The 16,899-nt window shown below is 39.8% G+C and overlaps 1 protein-coding gene across 1 annotated transcript in view; it reads left to right on the top strand.

Moving 5' to 3' along the window:
* The first annotated feature begins 2,677 nt into the window (after nt 1-2,677).
* Nucleotides 2,678-16,899, top strand: part of ADAM32 (ADAM metallopeptidase domain 32) — a 92,256-nt gene continuing 78,034 nt past the window's right edge. The window contains exons 1-3 of the mRNA XM_033104017.1: nt 2,678-2,779; nt 7,998-8,059; nt 10,428-10,503. Of these exons, the coding sequence (XP_032959908.1) occupies nt 2,678-2,779; nt 7,998-8,059; nt 10,428-10,503 (240 nt within the window). The remainder of the gene's footprint in view (nt 2,780-7,997; nt 8,060-10,427; nt 10,504-16,899) is intronic.

Here is a 16,899-nt window from a genome sequence, read left to right as displayed (position 1 = left end):
GCATCTGTGGTAACTACCCCTCTTTCATTTCTGATTTTGTTTATTCATGTCTTTTCTCTTTTTATCTTAGTTAGTCTAGCCAAGGATTTGTCAATTTTATTAATCTTTTCAAAGAACCCACTCTTTATCACATTTATCACTATTGTCTTTTTGTTCTTGATTTCATTTAGTTCTGCTCTGATTATTATTTCCTTTCTTCTGCTGACCGTGGGTTTCATTTGTTCTTCTTTTGCTAGTTCTTTAAGGTGTAACGTGAGGTTATTTATCTGGAATTTTTCTTGTTTCTTGAGATAGGCCTGTAAAGATATAAACCTACAGTTTTTGGTGGTAATGGCCCAAAGATCTCTGTGGGCAAAGCTTGTATTCCCATTTCAGGAGTTAATACGATGTCGGTGGTGGAACACAAGTCCAATCCTGCGCTGCCTGCGGTGGCCCTGAATAAATCTGTGATGTGTTTCCTTTCAGGGACTCGTTCTCTCTCTGACCCTACATTTGTTCCTGAACCTGCAGTGCCCCATAACATTGTTGATTCGGGGCCTGGGGCTGGCCCCTCACCCAGTTTCCCTGAATCGGTTTTCCATCCTTATCTGTCTTAGATTTACACTCATTGGCCCAATGCTTTCCTCTCCTACATTTAGGGCATATATCTGGCGGCTTTTTTGTGGGAGCTGCTGAATTCTCGGGCTCAGCTTTGTGAGGGCATTGAGCCGCTCGATGTCCCAATTTTCCACAAGTAAAACAAGCCCCAGAACGACTCCCTGCATGGAGTTTTGCCTGTTGATACATTACTTCTTTTATAGATTTTCCTTGTAAAGCTGCAGCTAGGGCTATACCTTGAGAAAAAGACGGTCCCACATCTGAGCACAAATGGATAAAATCAGATAAAGTTCCTTTCTTTCTGAATGGTCTAATAATCGCCTGGCAGGCAGAATTAGCATTCTCATAAGCAAGCTGTGTTATAAAAGATTGAGTAGCTACTGATGACCCAAAAGTCCGTCCTACAGCAGTGCTAAGGCGAGACACAAATTCCTGGAAAGGCTCATCTGCGCCTTGTCTTATTTGAGAAACATGTTCTTCCTTACAGGAGGTATCAGGCAGCATTCGCCAAGCATCTTTAGCTGCTGTGGCAGTTTGGCCATAAGTGCCTGGTGCAAATCCCATTTGATTTCTTAGGTCAGCATACATGCCTTCTCCTGCTAGCATATCAAAAGTAATAGGGATCTGTCTTAAGGCATTCTCATTGGCCTTCTTTTTACAATTTTCATAAAATTCTGATTTCCATAAGAGATAATCGCCTCCGGAAAGGCAAGCATGAGCAATTTTCTTCCAGTCCTCTGGAGGAGTAGCCTCACTGGACAAAGCATCTAAAATTGCCATGGTAAAAGGGGCAATAGGACCGTACTGTGCGCAAGCTTCCTTTAATTCCTTTACTTGCTTCCACTGAAAAGGTCTCCATTCTCTAAACACATTTCCTGTCTGATCAGTTCTTTCAATAAGAGGATATACTCCAGATTTTTCCGTAGACTCCCCCTGCTTGCGGGCCTCTTCACAAGCCATTTGGAGAGGGGAGCGCACAACAGAATCTGAACCTGGCTTAACATAACCTGGCGGAGGCTTAGTAAACATGTCCCAAATCGGTGGCTGCGGTGGTGGCAGTGGAGGGTCCCACATACGAGGTCCCTCTGGAGGTGGTGCAGTGGGGTTAATTACAGGGGATTCGCCACCCCCTGGATTTCCCGGATCTCTATAAGGAATCTGGGGAGGCCTGGGACAATCCTCCTCTCTATAAGGAATCTGGGGAGGCCTGGGACAATTTTCCCCTTCCCTAGTAATCTTGAGTTCTACTAATTGTCCTTGAAGCATCTTTATTTGTTCTGTAAGCGTAAAGATAGGATCTACAAACCGCCTGCTTTCTTGAGCTGCAGCCATTACGGAATATTTCTCCCTGTCATATTTAACTGCAGCTTCTTCTAAATCTTTCTGATCTTGAGGGCCTAAATTTTTCCATTGATCATCTAGAGGTCCCTGGCCAGCAGGTTCTTTATTATGCATAGGAGCTTCCTCGGCATACCTGACTTCCTCCCCCTCCTCCTTCTCCTCCGGAGAGGCGGCAGATGGAAGAATTTTTTCATTTCCAGCCTGTTTCACTTTTTCTAGTCTACAACTCTCACTTTTAAGATTTAAGCAATTTCTGATCAAAGTCCATAACCCGGATGTTTCTACAGGTCCTTGGACAATATAATAGCCTTGTAATTGTTCTCCAACCTTTTTCCCAGTTTCCAAGCTGACGGTACCTTTATTTGGAAACTTAGGGCAAACTTCCTTTACAAATTCTAAAAATTTACCTAATTGTTCTCTGCTCACCCTGCTGCCACGGGCGGCAAGTACTTTCTTAATTCCTCTAACATACAGGTCCTTGCTGCTAGCGTGACCCATTTCTCTTTTCCCTGACTCGGCCCTTTTTTCAACAAAGAAAGCAATCAGATGCCCGTCTGGCCGTGCCCCTCGCGGGACCAAATCTGTCTTAACAAAGGTATGACAGAACCGGAACCTCAGATTAGGGCCCAAAACAAGCTCCGTAACACGAAGTCGTGGAGCTACCATTCACTCACACACTCATTCGACCAAGGGGAACGTGTCTCATTCACCGCGCATCCAATGAAATAAGCTCCTCAATATGAGCCGGGCCCTAGCCACGCGGTGTTCCTCACTGTTACCCCTATATTCAGGTCCCTGTTCGGGCGCCAAGTGTGACGAGCCAGCCGTCACAAATCGATCAGTACCTGACAAGGGGAGTGGGAATGAAAAAGAGACACTCACACAAATGATGATGCGGCCGGTCTTCAGTGATCCTGAAGCACCGTCTTTATTCACTACCACCATTTATATACCCTTTGAATACGTGCAGTTTAACAATCACAAGTGTGCATTACCTCACAGAAAGTAAATTTTTAACTTCTACCCAGAAACTTACAAAATCACTAAAGAACTCCCCAAAAGCAATTATCCCATGACAGAATCTATCCATTATCCTGATAGCCATCAGTGATCTGTGTCCGAGAAACTGGCCGTTCCCACTACATACCTTAGCAGTTTGCAAGCACCCTCCAGGTGCAGGCAAGACAATGCCTCAGGAGCAGAAACAAGTTAATCATAAGCTGAGCCAGTTTTCAAGGCTCCAAAGCATCAAGAAATCATGGCTCCCCACATTTAGGTCCCCTAGTATAATTGTTTTTCGGTCAATTTCTCCCTTTAGTTCTGTTCATAGTTGTTTTGTATATTTCAGTGTTTCCTGGCATAAATATTGATGACTGTTATGTTTTCTGGTTGTATATATAGTCCCCTTTATCATTATGAAATGTCCATGTTTGTCTCTTGTACCTTTTTTCATCCTGAAGTCTGTTTCATCTGATATCAATATGGCTACACCTATTTTCTCTGGATGCCATTTGCTTGGAGTGTCAATTTTCACCTTTCAGTTTGAGTCTGTGTTTGTCGTTGTAGCTGAGATGTGTCTCTTGAGGGCAGCATATGGTTAGGTTTAGTTTTTTGATCCAATCTGCTACTCTGTGCCTTTTTATTGGAGAGTTCAGTCCATTTACATTTAGGGTGATTATTGGTATATGAGGATTTCCTATCATTTTATATTTGGTTTTCTGGTAAGACTGTGTCTCCATTATTTCTTTGCCTTTTTGTTGTTGTCAATTATCTGTTTGGTGGTATTCTATGATTTTTTGTTGCCATGCAGCAGCCTACCCGTCTGTCTCCTTGTACCTGCCCCTAAAGAAAGGAGAGTCTGTGAGACGGATCCTTTCAGGGACTTTGCTTCACCTTTATGTTTGCACCTTATGTCTCCCTGTTTGGCCCCAGAAAGATGGCTGGTCAGCCTATGACAAGTAAGATTCCCCATGGTGGGGAGGACAACTCAAGCCAGGCACAGCCGAGTGGGGACCAACAGGAGAACCCACAGGGTTCACAGAGGTAGGCACAGCCCCCACCTTCCCCCGGCTAAGGAGAGACTCTGCTTCTGTGGCCAAGGAGGGACTCTGCTTCTGTGGTCGCATTCTTTCCCACAACCTGCAAGGGAAGAGATTCAATGATGTGCTCTCCATCTATTCATATGTATAAAGGTTTTGTCTTTTGGGGAAGTACATACATCCTGAGACTTATGGTTCAGCTGTCTTTAGGCAAGAGTGATTGGCTTGAATTAGTCTCTTATTATAATGCATAGGATTCACAGATCTTGAGATTGACAAATTTATCTCCTTTACTTCCCCACCTAAATAATAAAAACTATGTGTAGGCCCCATTCGGGGCCCAGTCCTTGAGGCTGCAGCCCCTTGGCCCAGCTTGCACTCTATTCATGGCTACTGTCATTTCTTAACCCTGTGCTGCCCTTCTTGCTCCCCACAATCCTCGGCGCGCGGGATGCAACAATTTTTCTCTCTGTTTCTTCTTTTACTACAGTATTATTTCAGTTCTGGATTTTTTTGAGTGGTTACCATTAAGTTTATGTAAAAGAAAGTTTCATATTTTAGAGTATTCCATTTTCTTCAGCATGCTTACTTTATCCATTCCCATATTCTGGTTCAGGCCTTTACTCTCCCCCTTTTACGTTTTCATTTCTACAAAATCCCTATTTATGGTGGTTGAATAGCCTCCTTCAGTATTTCTTGTAGTGCAGGTCGTGTGTTCGAAAATTCCCTCTGCTTCTGTATGTCTTTATTCCTCCTTCATATCTAAAGGATATCTTTGCTGGATATGTTATTCTTGGCTCATAACTTCTCTTTCAATATTTTGAATATTTGATTCCACTCCATCCTGGCTTATAGAGTTACTGCTGAAAAATCTGATGATAATCTAATGGGCTTTCCTTTGTAGGTTACCGTCTTCTTTTCCCTGGCTGCCTTGAGGATTCTCTCTTTGTCTTTAACTTTTGGCAGCTTCAATACAATGTGCCTTGGAGAAGGCCTATTGGGGTTGAGGTAATTAGGTGTTCTATTTTCTTCTTGGATTCGAGGATCCAGTTCTTTGCACATTTTGGGAAGTTCTCGTCGACTATTTGTTTGAATGTACTCTCTGTTCCCTTCTGTATTTCTGCTCCTTCTGGTATGCCCATTATTCTTATATTGCTCTTCTGATGGAATTAGAAAGTCCTTGTAGAGTTCTTGCATTTCTTTTAAGTCTCAAGTCTCTTTCTTCTTCCATCCATGTCATTTCCAAACTTCTTTCTGCGATGTCCCTGATTCTTTCCTCCATCTGGTCAACTCTACTACCTAAGCTGGCTATTTCATTCTTCATTTCTTTTATTGAGTTCTTAATATCCAGAAATTCTATTTGCGTATTTTTTTAAATTTCAATCTCTTTGGTAAAATGTTCATTTTGTTCTTTGATTGTGTTTCTGAGTTCATTAAACTGCCTGTATTTTCTTGCATCTCGTTGAGTTTTATAAGAACTGCAATCTTGAATTCTCTGTCATTTAAGTCACATATTTCCATGTCTTTAAGTTCATTTTCTGGAGACTTTTCATTTTCTTTCGGATATGTCTTGTTACGTTGGTTATTCATGGCAATTAGATTTATCATTTCTCTTCCTAGACATCTACAGGAGTGGGTTCTGCAACAGGTTGATAGGAAGAGGTCTTTCTTTTGTTTTCCATGAGGTGTTGGAAGAATGTTTTATTTTCTCTCCTACTGCAGCCTTTTATTCTCTCTCACACTGTAGTGTTATATTTTCTCTGCACTATTCCTGCTTCTCACACAATGGGAGGATTCCCTGGAAGGTGGGCTTCTCTTCTGTAAACAGTTTGCCTGAGTCATAGGGCGATGCCTCTGTTGGGGGATGTGGAGAGCTTCTGAAGTTCCAAAGCTCTTCCTGCACCAGGTTCAGAGCCGGTGTGTTTCAGCAGCTCTGTTTACTCCTGTAGGGATCCGCCCAGATAAGTGGGGACAGGGGTTGGGTGGGTTGTGGGAGGTGGCCCAGAGCAATGGCGGCAACCACCACCACAGCCAGTCTTGCTTCCAGAGTTCCCTCTCTTTTGCCGAAACTAGTTGGACTGTGAGTCCTGTCTGTGGATCACAATTCTCAGTACTGCAAATGTTCTGTTCTTTTGATCTGACACTACTACTGTTCTGCTTCTGGCACTGGGCAGATGGGGGCGGGGCCAACTCTGGGAGGGTAAGGAGTGGGCAGCTAGGCTCAGTGCCTAAGACTTCCATTTTCTGCTTGGCAGTGAGGGCTTAAACCACTGTTTTCAGCCTTTTTCCCTCAGTCTTTGCTCTGAGGTTTTGCCGTGAGCGTTGGGTTCAGCCGTGTTATCTATTGTTCCCTCAGTCCTGTGGGCCATAAGCGGAGCGCTAGCAGTCCGATTTCTTCCCTCTTCCGCAGCTGCGGCAGTTCCGGGATGCAGCGAGCTCCGAGCACTGAGCTAGGTCTGCGTCCTGTGCCGATGCTGCCCCTGTCTCTGCACCTCTCCCTTCCCTTCTCCCCTGCTCTCGCAATTTGCCCACCTTTAGGTGTATTCAGTAGTGGGCCTCTTCGTCTTGCCTGTCTGCTATGCAGGGAGTCCTTTGTGGAGTTATTGTTGTTCGATTAGTTGTAAATTCCAGGGGAGATTTCAAGAGACTTACCTCACGCTGCCATTTTTATGACGTCATCCTCTATTTCTTTCTTCAATTTATTTCTGGTTTTGATTTTTAAAAAATAAACTTAAAATTTTGGAATAATTATAGATTTAGAGAAAATTGCAGAATGCTACAGAGAGTTCCCCTTTGTAGTAGGGGAAACGGTTTACTCAGCTCTCCTAAAATAACATTTTATATAACTATGTTGACAGATTACATTTGTCAAAACTAAGAAATTAACATTGATAAATTACTACTAACTAAACTGCAGGCTTTATTTTGATTTCACCAGTTTTTCCACTAAGGTACTCTTTCTGTTCAAGGAGCCTACAGAGGATCCTACATTGCAGTTAGTTATGTCCCTCCTCCTTTGCCTTGTTTCTCTATCTTGCCTTATTTTTCATGATCTTGATAGTTTGAAAGAGTATTGGTCAGATATTTTGCAGAATGTCCTTCAATTTGGATTTTTCTGATGTTCCCTCATTATTAGGCTGAGGTTATGAGTTTTAGGAAAGATTACTGTAAAGTGCTCTTCTCATCAAATCATAGCAGTGGGTACCTGATATCAACTTAACACCAGTGATGTTAACCTTCTTGTTTTGTTTTTGACCATTTGTCAGACCTTTTAACACCCTACATTATTGCGTTGTATTTTTGATTTGTAAAGTCTGCTGGTTACTTTATATTGTTACAGATCCTAGAAGGCTTATCTGCTTCTGTGTTCTGGTATTTGTGTCTTTTGGTTTTTATATGCCTTTACTGAGTTTTCTATGATGCTGTCATAGAAAACATCTGTCAGTCTTGCTTTGCACATGTTCTCTATTCTTGAATAAAATCTCAGTACTCAGGTTTACCGACTTACTGATATTATTATTCATTGCAATCCATGTTTTAACTGGAGAATAGTAGTGATAGTGTCAAAAACAATACCCAATTTGTTCAAGAATCTTCTGTTTAAAAATATGGGAAATAGGCAATACATTTTAGGAAAATGGTTAAAATAATTTTTGTGGCAAATGGAGTAAGCTTCACTGATATAGATATATTTTATTATCCCAATGATGCCACCTGACTAGACATTATGACATAGCACATAGTCTCTTCTTTCAGAAGAGCTTAAATCTCAGTTATCTATAGATTGCTAAAACTGTGTAAATCCTTAGATTGGGCTTATTTTTGTGTAAATAGAATGTACTATAAAATAAGTAAATGTCAATTTTTGATACGTTGTTACAGATTTTAAATCACACATAATCTGAGACAATTTAATCAAGATATTTTAAGCATTGTTTGGAGGGATTAATTGATATAAAATTGTTGTTTTGCTTATTCTATTGCATTTGTCTTCACTCTCAGTTGTTTTGGATTCTCTAGGAGCAGATATCCTATATTATTCCAATAGATGAGAAACCATATACTGTACACCTTAAGCAAAGGTAATATTTGTATTCTTTAGTTTTAGATTTCATTTTATTTATATGAATTTGTTTACTTATGATAAGAATGGACTGTTAAAAATAATAAGTGTAGTTGTTAATAACATTTTCAGATGTCTCAGATGAACATCATCTCCCCTGTGAATTAACTAAATTTTTGGTCTTAATGCCTCAAGTAGTCTTTTGTGAATCAGGAACAGAAAAAATAGGTATTCACCTCTTGAAGATTAATCTATATGATCTTAAGTTGATGGAACCAGCAGGACCTGTATAATCACATGCCAAAATAAGAAATAAATCTGTAATTGATTGCATCAGTTACGATTTGGTCAAGGATGTGGAGTAAAGGATTTAATACAGAAATTAGATCATACACTCTGTGGGAGCTAGTGAATAGTTTATGGAAAATAGTACTAGTTATGTATCGTCCTTCAGAGAATTGAGACAATACTTGAAATAACTTTTTGTAGGTTTTAATTCTCTAATGAAAACCCCATTGAGAAAAGCTAGCTTAGAAGTGACTTTTGAGAGGACAGTTTCAGTTAAATTTTGGGTGTAGAGCTAGACTACATGGAATTAGGGAGAGATGAATTGTGAGAAATGTAGTAAGTGTAAATAACTTTTCGAAAACAGTGAATAGAGAAAGAAGAATAGACTTAGATGAATGCTTTCTAAGAAAGAAGAAACAAAGGTTTTTTTGGCTGAGGGGAAGTTTCTTAGAGATGTGTAAGCAAGTGATTCATTGTGTAAGATGTCAAAGAATGGTACTGAATAAAAGAAGAGTTAACCTATTCCTGTATACAGAAGAATATGGTAAATGACAACACAAAGAACTTTTCAAGTGTATAAGAGGGAAAGTGAGAGAACGCACAGTGCTTTTGAACATCTTATCAGGCCTATGAATAGTGGTAAGAAAATAGGGACTGGAGCATAGATGGATAGAACATGTATATATTGTTTGGAAAAATCACATGCATGATGATTATGACAGTATAATGCCAATTATGTTATTGCAAGTAACTTAAGTGAGAAATAATGAGAAGCGGAACTACATGTAGAGGTAGGGTTTTTTTTTTTTGAGACATCCTGAGGTGGCAGAAAAAGATTAGCTAACAGATTGGATACAGTGGTGGCAGAGATTTAGTGGGGCAGTGAAGGAGAAGGGAAGCAGATCTGAGTCGGCAAATATGGGCTCATTTTTGGAGAGGTTGTATATAAAGTGCTTGTGGGATATCCCAGGAGAAATGTCTAGTTGGCAATTGGAATTGGTTTAGCACATGGGAGAGAAATGTGGGTTTTAAAGCCATCTTTTTATGTACGGTAGGTATAAGTGAAACACCAGAAATGAACAAGATAAATCTATAGAGGTGGGGGTGAATATTAAAGGTGAGAAGGAAAACAAACCCAGAAATAAGTGCCATGGAAACACTTAAGGGAAGAAACAAGGATCCAGATTAAAGGATTTATAGAAGCAGACGGAAAGATACAAGAAAAACCAGGGAGACATAGTAAGATTGAAGTTGAAGAGTAGATGGTTTAAAGAAAGGGAATGTGGTCAGCAATATGAAGTGCATTAGAGTAGTTTACTTGACTTCAAACTGCCTTTTGGATTTGAAAATAGGGGGTCACTGGTAATCTATATGAGATCAGTTTTAGTGGAGGATTCCCAACAGAAACTAGTCTGGGTGGTCTAGTTATATTACTTTGGATTGAGGAGTAAGCAAGAGATGAAGAATTCTAACTAACATAGCATTAATACAGAGAATGGTACCAGAGGAGATTGAACTTAGATTTGTAGTTTTAGTACCTATGTTCAGATTAATATGACTTTTACACATTACTCTTCCACTTCATTGTAAAGGTAATATGCATGCATGGTAGTAAAATTTAGAAAGAATGAAAGAACAGACAACTCTCATAATTCTACCTTCAGTTCATATCTTTGTAATTTTTAAAATACTTTTCATTCATCTTATAGTCCCTTCTTATTTTCTTTAAAGGAGTTCATTAAGATAAGAAAATTGTTTTGAGTAAATGTGTATTGTTTTGAATAAAAAGTGCATATATATCAAAAGAAAATACTATTTTTGTCAGGGGTTGGCAAATTTTTCTCTAAAAGCCCAGATAGTAAGTATTTTTGGCTTTGAGGGCCATACTATTTCTGTCAAAATGACTCAACTCTGCTGTTGTAGCAGGAAAGCAGCCATAGACCATACATAACTAAATGGGTGTGACTGTTCCAATAAAACTTTAAAAAAAAACAGAGGGTAGGTCAGATTTGGCCTGAGCATGTTAGTTTGCAGGCCACTGCTTTATATGTTTCAAAAAGAATAACTTTTAAAATTCTGTCACTCTTTTTTACGTTTAGATTTTTTTTAGCAGATAATTTTATGGTTTATTTGTATAATCAAGGATCTGTGAATTCTTATTCTTCAAATATTCAGGTAAGATTTAAGTTCCACTTTACAGATTTTTTAAACCTTTATTACATTGAGTAAATGCTTTCCTAATACAGAAGTCTCTATTCACAATGGATATATTTAAGGGATCCAGTTATTGCGTCAGTTTCCCCGCTTTTATGCTTTCCTGAAATCTTGGTAAATTAAAGACAAACTGTATTGACTTAGAACTTTCCACTTTGCCTAGAACAGAAATACCATTTGATTGATTGATTAATTAATTAATTAATATTTTGTTGAATACATGAATATAAATTGAAAAATATTTAAAGCAAACACAAAGGTTACTGGACACAAAATCATAGATTGAAAAACCTTTCCTTTTGCTGAAAACCCCTTATTCCATCCATCAAGAAATCCTATTGAATCTACCCTTTAGATTATCCACTCTTTTTTGGTGTCTTCATCTACTGACACTTTTAATAAAAGAGTGACACCACTCTTTTCTAAGTATTTAAAAATCATATTTAATTTGGATTATAGCCGTTACTTCTTGAATAATCTCCCTGCTTCCACAGCTTACCCATCCCCTCAGTCAGTACTCAACATGGCAACCAGTTCGATCCTGTTAAAATCTAACCAGATCATGTTGCTGCTCTGCTCAGACTCTCCATGGGATGACCACCTATTGCTCACAAAGTGAAAACCAAAGTCATTCACTATCCTATAGCCTTTATATAATCTGGTTCTCTTTACCTCGCTGACCTAATTTCCTGTTATTCTCTACGTTGCTCACTCTGTTTCAATCACATTTCTCTCTTTGCTGTTCTTCAGACATACCAGACATGTTCTCCTTTCAAGAACTTTGCACTTTTTATTTCCTCTGATCCAGATGCTTGTTCTTTTCCAAAATATCCACATGCTTTTATCCTTCATTTCCGTCAGCTCTTTGCTCAAAATAGCCCGTTAATTTTTGACTAACCCCTATTTTAAACTGCACTCTTACCCTTAATACTCTTCCCTTAGCTGTTTTGTTTTTCTTTATAATGGTTATCAATATATGATGTGTCATATATTTTATCTATTTATTTTCTGTTTCTCCAGTGAAATGTAATCTTCATGAGGGTAGGGGTTTTTGTCTGTTTTATATACTGATGTATCCCTGGTTCCTAGAAATATACCTGGCATATAGTTAGCATATAATAAAAATTTGTTGAAATACAGAATTAGAAACCATGTTATTAAGTTGTTGCCAAAGTAATTAAAAAATAATTGGTTAAAAATAATCGCAAAAACTGCAGATACTTTTGCACCAACCTAATACTTCATTTATATTTATGGTCCTATTGGATAGGACCATCGGTTTCCTTTTCTTGCTTCTTCTTTCCTCCCCTTAGTTTCATCATAAGCAAGTGTTTTAATAAGAAGCCTTACATTGATTCCTATCAAAAGTTATAGCACTATTGAATCTTGGAAATTATATAATCTTACTTTTTTTTGTGATGATGTTTGATAAACCTCTAGCTTAATTGTACTGTAGTCAGAGACCAAATTTTGTATGATTTCAGTTTAAAATTTGTTCTCATGCTTCATGGCCAGAATATGTTTTCATTTTGTAAATGTTCCATGTTCTTGAAAAAGAAAGTGTATTCTACATTTTTAAAGTATATTGTTCTCAGCATAAATAGGGATAATTTGTGACAACAAAAACATAAAAGGGGAGAGAGTAAAAGTATGAATTTGCTAAGGGGAATGGAAATAAGAAGCATGCTGAAGAAAAAAGACTATTGTATACTTGTATGTGAAACTTTCTTTTATATGAACTTAATGGTAACCACTAAAAAAACAAAAAATCCAGAACTGAGACACAAAACTTAAAAAAAGAGGAAACAGAGGAGAAAAATCATAGAATGCCACCAAACGAAAGCAACAGACAGAAACACAAAGGCAAAGAAACAATGGAGACACTGAGTTACCAGAAAATAAAAGATATAATGGCTATAGGAAATCCTCATATATCAATAATCACTTTAAATCTAAATGGATTGAGCTCACCAATAAAAAGGCACAGAGTAGCAGATTGGATCAAAAACCGAAACCCAACAATATGCTACTTTTAGCAGACACATCTCAGCTGCAAGGACAAATATAGACTCACACTTAAAGGATGTAAATTGACACTCCAAGCAAATGATATCCAGAGAAAAATGGATATAACCATACTTATATCCGACTAAACAGATTTCAGGATAAAAAAAGTAACAAGTGATAAAGATGGACATTTCATAACAATAAAGGGACAATACAACAAGAAGACATAACATTTATCAATGTAATGCTCCCAGTCAGGGAGCACCAAAATTTATAAAGCAGCTACTAACAGAACTGAAGGGAGAAACTGACAAAAACACAATTATAGTAGGGGACCTAAATACCCAAATGACAGCTATGGATAGATCATCCAAATAGGAAATCAATAAGAAAATATCAGCTTTAAATGACACATTAGCCCAAATGGACATAATTGACATTTATGGAGTCTTTCGTCCCAGAACACTAGACTACATTCTTTTCTAGTGTACATGGAACATTCTCAAAGATAAACCATATGTTGGGCACCAAACTACCCTCAACAACTTTAAGAAGATTGAAGTCACACTAAGCATATTCTCCAACCACAATGCTTTGAAATAGGAGATCAACTGCAAAAAGAGGGCATGCAAAAAAACCCACAAATACATGGAGATCAAACAACATGCTACTAAAGAACGACTGGGTCAAAGAAGAAATATTAATAAGAGTCAAAATACACATCAAAACAAATGAGAATGAAAATACATCATATTGGTCATAGGAATGGCGGCAGCAGGGCGCACTTTCTGAGTTCTCCTCCGGATCTTATTACAAACGGGACCTATAACCCATCAAAGAACTCTTTGCTCATCACACAGAACAGCTAAGAGACTCGTGGATTACTTGAAGCTAAGGATTACTTGAAGGTGCGCTAATTGGGCGAGCAGGGGAAGGAAGGAAGGGAGCGGAGTGAAAACGCGCGGGCCCGCGGGGTCTCTGCCGGCAGCGGTGGCAGCGGCGGTGAAAACCGCGGTGGCACCCGCAGTTCCGGGCACGCACAGGATCCCAGGGTGGAGCAGAGAGCACAGAGACCAGGAGGTGGACTCTTTCCCTGCGTCCCACGGCTGATTTCTCCCGCCGGGAGGGCGGCCAGTGGGCCCTAGGGCGGACAAAGAACACAGACTCCATAACTGGGCCCCTCCCCCACCCCGCTCTTCCAATCCTACCCCCGCCCTTCCAGAGACTTAAACTGGCCCCTGAACTGAGGAGTAGTGTCAGAGGAGCCTTAGTAGTGCTCAGGCTCTGGGAAGCCTGACAGGCAGCCCTGACCCAGGGAGACTGGGAAGAGTGTGATTTTGGCTGGGCTTGGAGAGAAGAGACTCCTCCACCCTCTGCCACAACCTTTTCTGGCCTGCGGGAAGAGGGTGACTTGAGGCTGGGCTGGGAGAGAGAAGACCCCTCCATCCCCAGCCCCCACCCTTTCTGGCCTGCCTAGGGCGGGGCAAGTGCAACTGCAGAGACACTCCCAGGGATCAGCAGTAAGGCAGACGCAGCTCTGGGCTTTCAGCAGCTCAGAAATCTCCCGCCCGCACCCCCCCATACACACACACACTGAAGAAGTGCCCTAAGACTCAGGAGTACTGGACAGGGGCTGGTGGTGCTACTCTCAGTGTGCATATGTGCAGGCAAGGGCAGAAACTGCACTGACTTTGTAAAAACTATCATCCAGACCCCTCAGGCCCACGCATTTAAATCTACAGTCCCAAAGTCACTCTGGGCACCGGGTGATCGGCTCTGCCTGCGCAATAAGCAGGGGGCTCTTTGGTACAGCAGAGGACAACCTGGACATTACTTGGTGGGCTTAAGCCAAGACTGTCACTGCCTTTTGTTTTGCTTTGTTTTGCTTTGTCTTTATATCTTTGATATCTTTGCCTGTGTCAAGTGGGGGTTATCGGGTGTTTTTACATGTGAATGTATTTGATTTTTTTCTTTGTTGTTGTTGTTGCTGTTGTGCTTGGTGATTTGCTTTGTTCTGAAACTGCCCTACCATGGCCCAGCTTAAGAGGCACAAGATTCAGCATATCCAGAGGCCAACTCCAGACCAAACCAGAGTACTACCGGGTTTGACCTACAAGTCACACACCCAGAGGGAATTCTCTGCAGGCACTAGAGCCCATAGAGGCCAAACCACATTTAAGTGGTCAACCCTCATGCAGCAGAACACCCTGCGGGGGGCAGAGCCAAGTCTCACAACGAGTCAGCCCAGGAGTTAACCACACCTACTCACAAGCAAAAAGCAATTAAAGATCTTCTTGAACAGGACAATATAAACAACACAAGAGTCACCTTTGGAGCACACGCAGAGGAGAAGAACGACGTAGTGCAAGTCAAATATAAAGGACACATACTACATAAGATAACCTAACAAGAACTAAGAACTCTAGGGGATCTACCTAATACATCAAAACAAACACAGAGAGTCAGCCAGAATGGGGAAACAAAGATACACGTCCCAAATAAAAGAACAGGAGAAACCTCCACAAATGGAACCAAATGAAGCAGACGTAACCAACCTTTCAGAGACAGAGTTCAGAACACTGGTGATAAGAATGTTTAAGGAGCTTAGAGAAGACATAAAGAAGGATGTAGAAATCATAATGAACAACCAGTTAGAACTAAAGAACACAATTACCGAAATTAAGAACTCACTTGAAGGAATTGCCAGCAGGTTAGATGAAGCAGAGGATCGAATCAGCAACTTAGAAGACAAGATAGCAGAGATCACCCAAACGGAACAACAGAAAGAAAAAACAATAAAAAACAATGAGGATGGCTTAAGAGACCTCTGGGATAACATCAAGCGCAACAACATGCACATCATAGGAATACCAGAAGGTGAAGAGAGGAAGCAAGGGATTGAGAACATATTTGAAGTAATAATGTCTGAAAACTTCCCCAACCTGATGAAGGAAACCAACATACAAGCCCAGGAAGTGCAGAGAGTTCCAACCAGGATAAATCCAAACAGGTCCACATCAAGACACATTATAGTTAAAATGGCAAAGCTTAAAGACAAAGAGAGAATCCTAAAAGCAGCAAGAGAAAGACGGAGGGTTCCATACAAGGGAACTCCCATACGACTATCAAATGATTTTTCTACAGAAACATTGAAGGCCAGGAGGGAGTGGCAGGAGATACTCAAAGTGATGGAAAACAAAGGCCTACAACCTAGATTGCTTTATCCAGCAAGGCTATCATTTAAAGTTGATGGAGAGATTAAAGAGCTTTCCAGAAAAAAATAAGCTAAAAGAATTTATTACCACCAAGCCAGCATTGCAAGAAATACTAAAAGGACTTCTGTAAATAGAAGAAAGATCAAAACAACCTAACTACAAATTTAAAAATGGCAATAACTATGTACCTATCAATAATCACTTTAAATGTGAATGGATTAAATGCTCCAATCAAGAGACATAGGGTGGCTGACTGGATAAGAAAGCAAGACCCTTGTATATGCTGTATATAAGAGACTCACCTCAGAACAAAAGACACACACAGGCTGAAATTGAAGGGTTGGAGTAAGATGTTTCATGCAAATGGAAACGAGAAGAAAGCTGGAGTTGCAATACTTATATTTGACAAAATAGACTTTAAAATGAAGAACATACTAAAAGATAAAGATGGGCACTATATAATAATAAAGGGATTGATCCGACAAGAGGACATAACCCTAGTAAACATCTATGCACTCAACATAGGAGCACCTAAATATATAAAACAGGTACTGACTGACATAAAGGCAGAGATCAACAGTAACACTATTATAGTCGGGGACTTCAACACACCTCTGACAACAAGGGACAGGTCTTCCAGACAGAAAATCAATATGGAAACAACAGCCTTAAATGATACATTGGACCACTTGGATTTAATCGATATTTTCAGAACATTTCACCCCAATGCTGCAAAATACACGTTTTTCTCAAGCGCACATGGAACATTTTCCAAGATAGACCATATGTTAGGCCACAAAACAAGTCTTGATAAATTTAAGAAAATTGAAATCATACCAATTGTCTTCTCTGATCACAATGCTATGAAATTAGAAATGAACTACAGGAAAAAAACTGGAAGACACACCAATTCATGGAGGCTGAATTACTTATTACTAAATAATGAATGGGTCAAGCAGGAGATCAAGGAAGAAATCAAAAGATATCTCGAGACAAACGAAAATGAAAACACGACGACCCAAAATCTATGGGATGCCGTGAAAGCAGTCCTAAGAGGGAAATTCATAGCTTTGCAGGCCTACCTAAAGAAACAAGAAACATCACTAATCAACAGTTTATCTTCACACTTAAGGGA

Source organism: Rhinolophus ferrumequinum, chromosome 4, assembly GCF_004115265.2.
Source record: "Rhinolophus ferrumequinum isolate MPI-CBG mRhiFer1 chromosome 4, mRhiFer1_v1.p, whole genome shotgun sequence".
Classification (NCBI taxonomy): domain Eukaryota; kingdom Metazoa; phylum Chordata; class Mammalia; order Chiroptera; family Rhinolophidae; genus Rhinolophus; species Rhinolophus ferrumequinum.
This window is presented reverse-complemented; position numbering and strand designations above follow the sequence as displayed.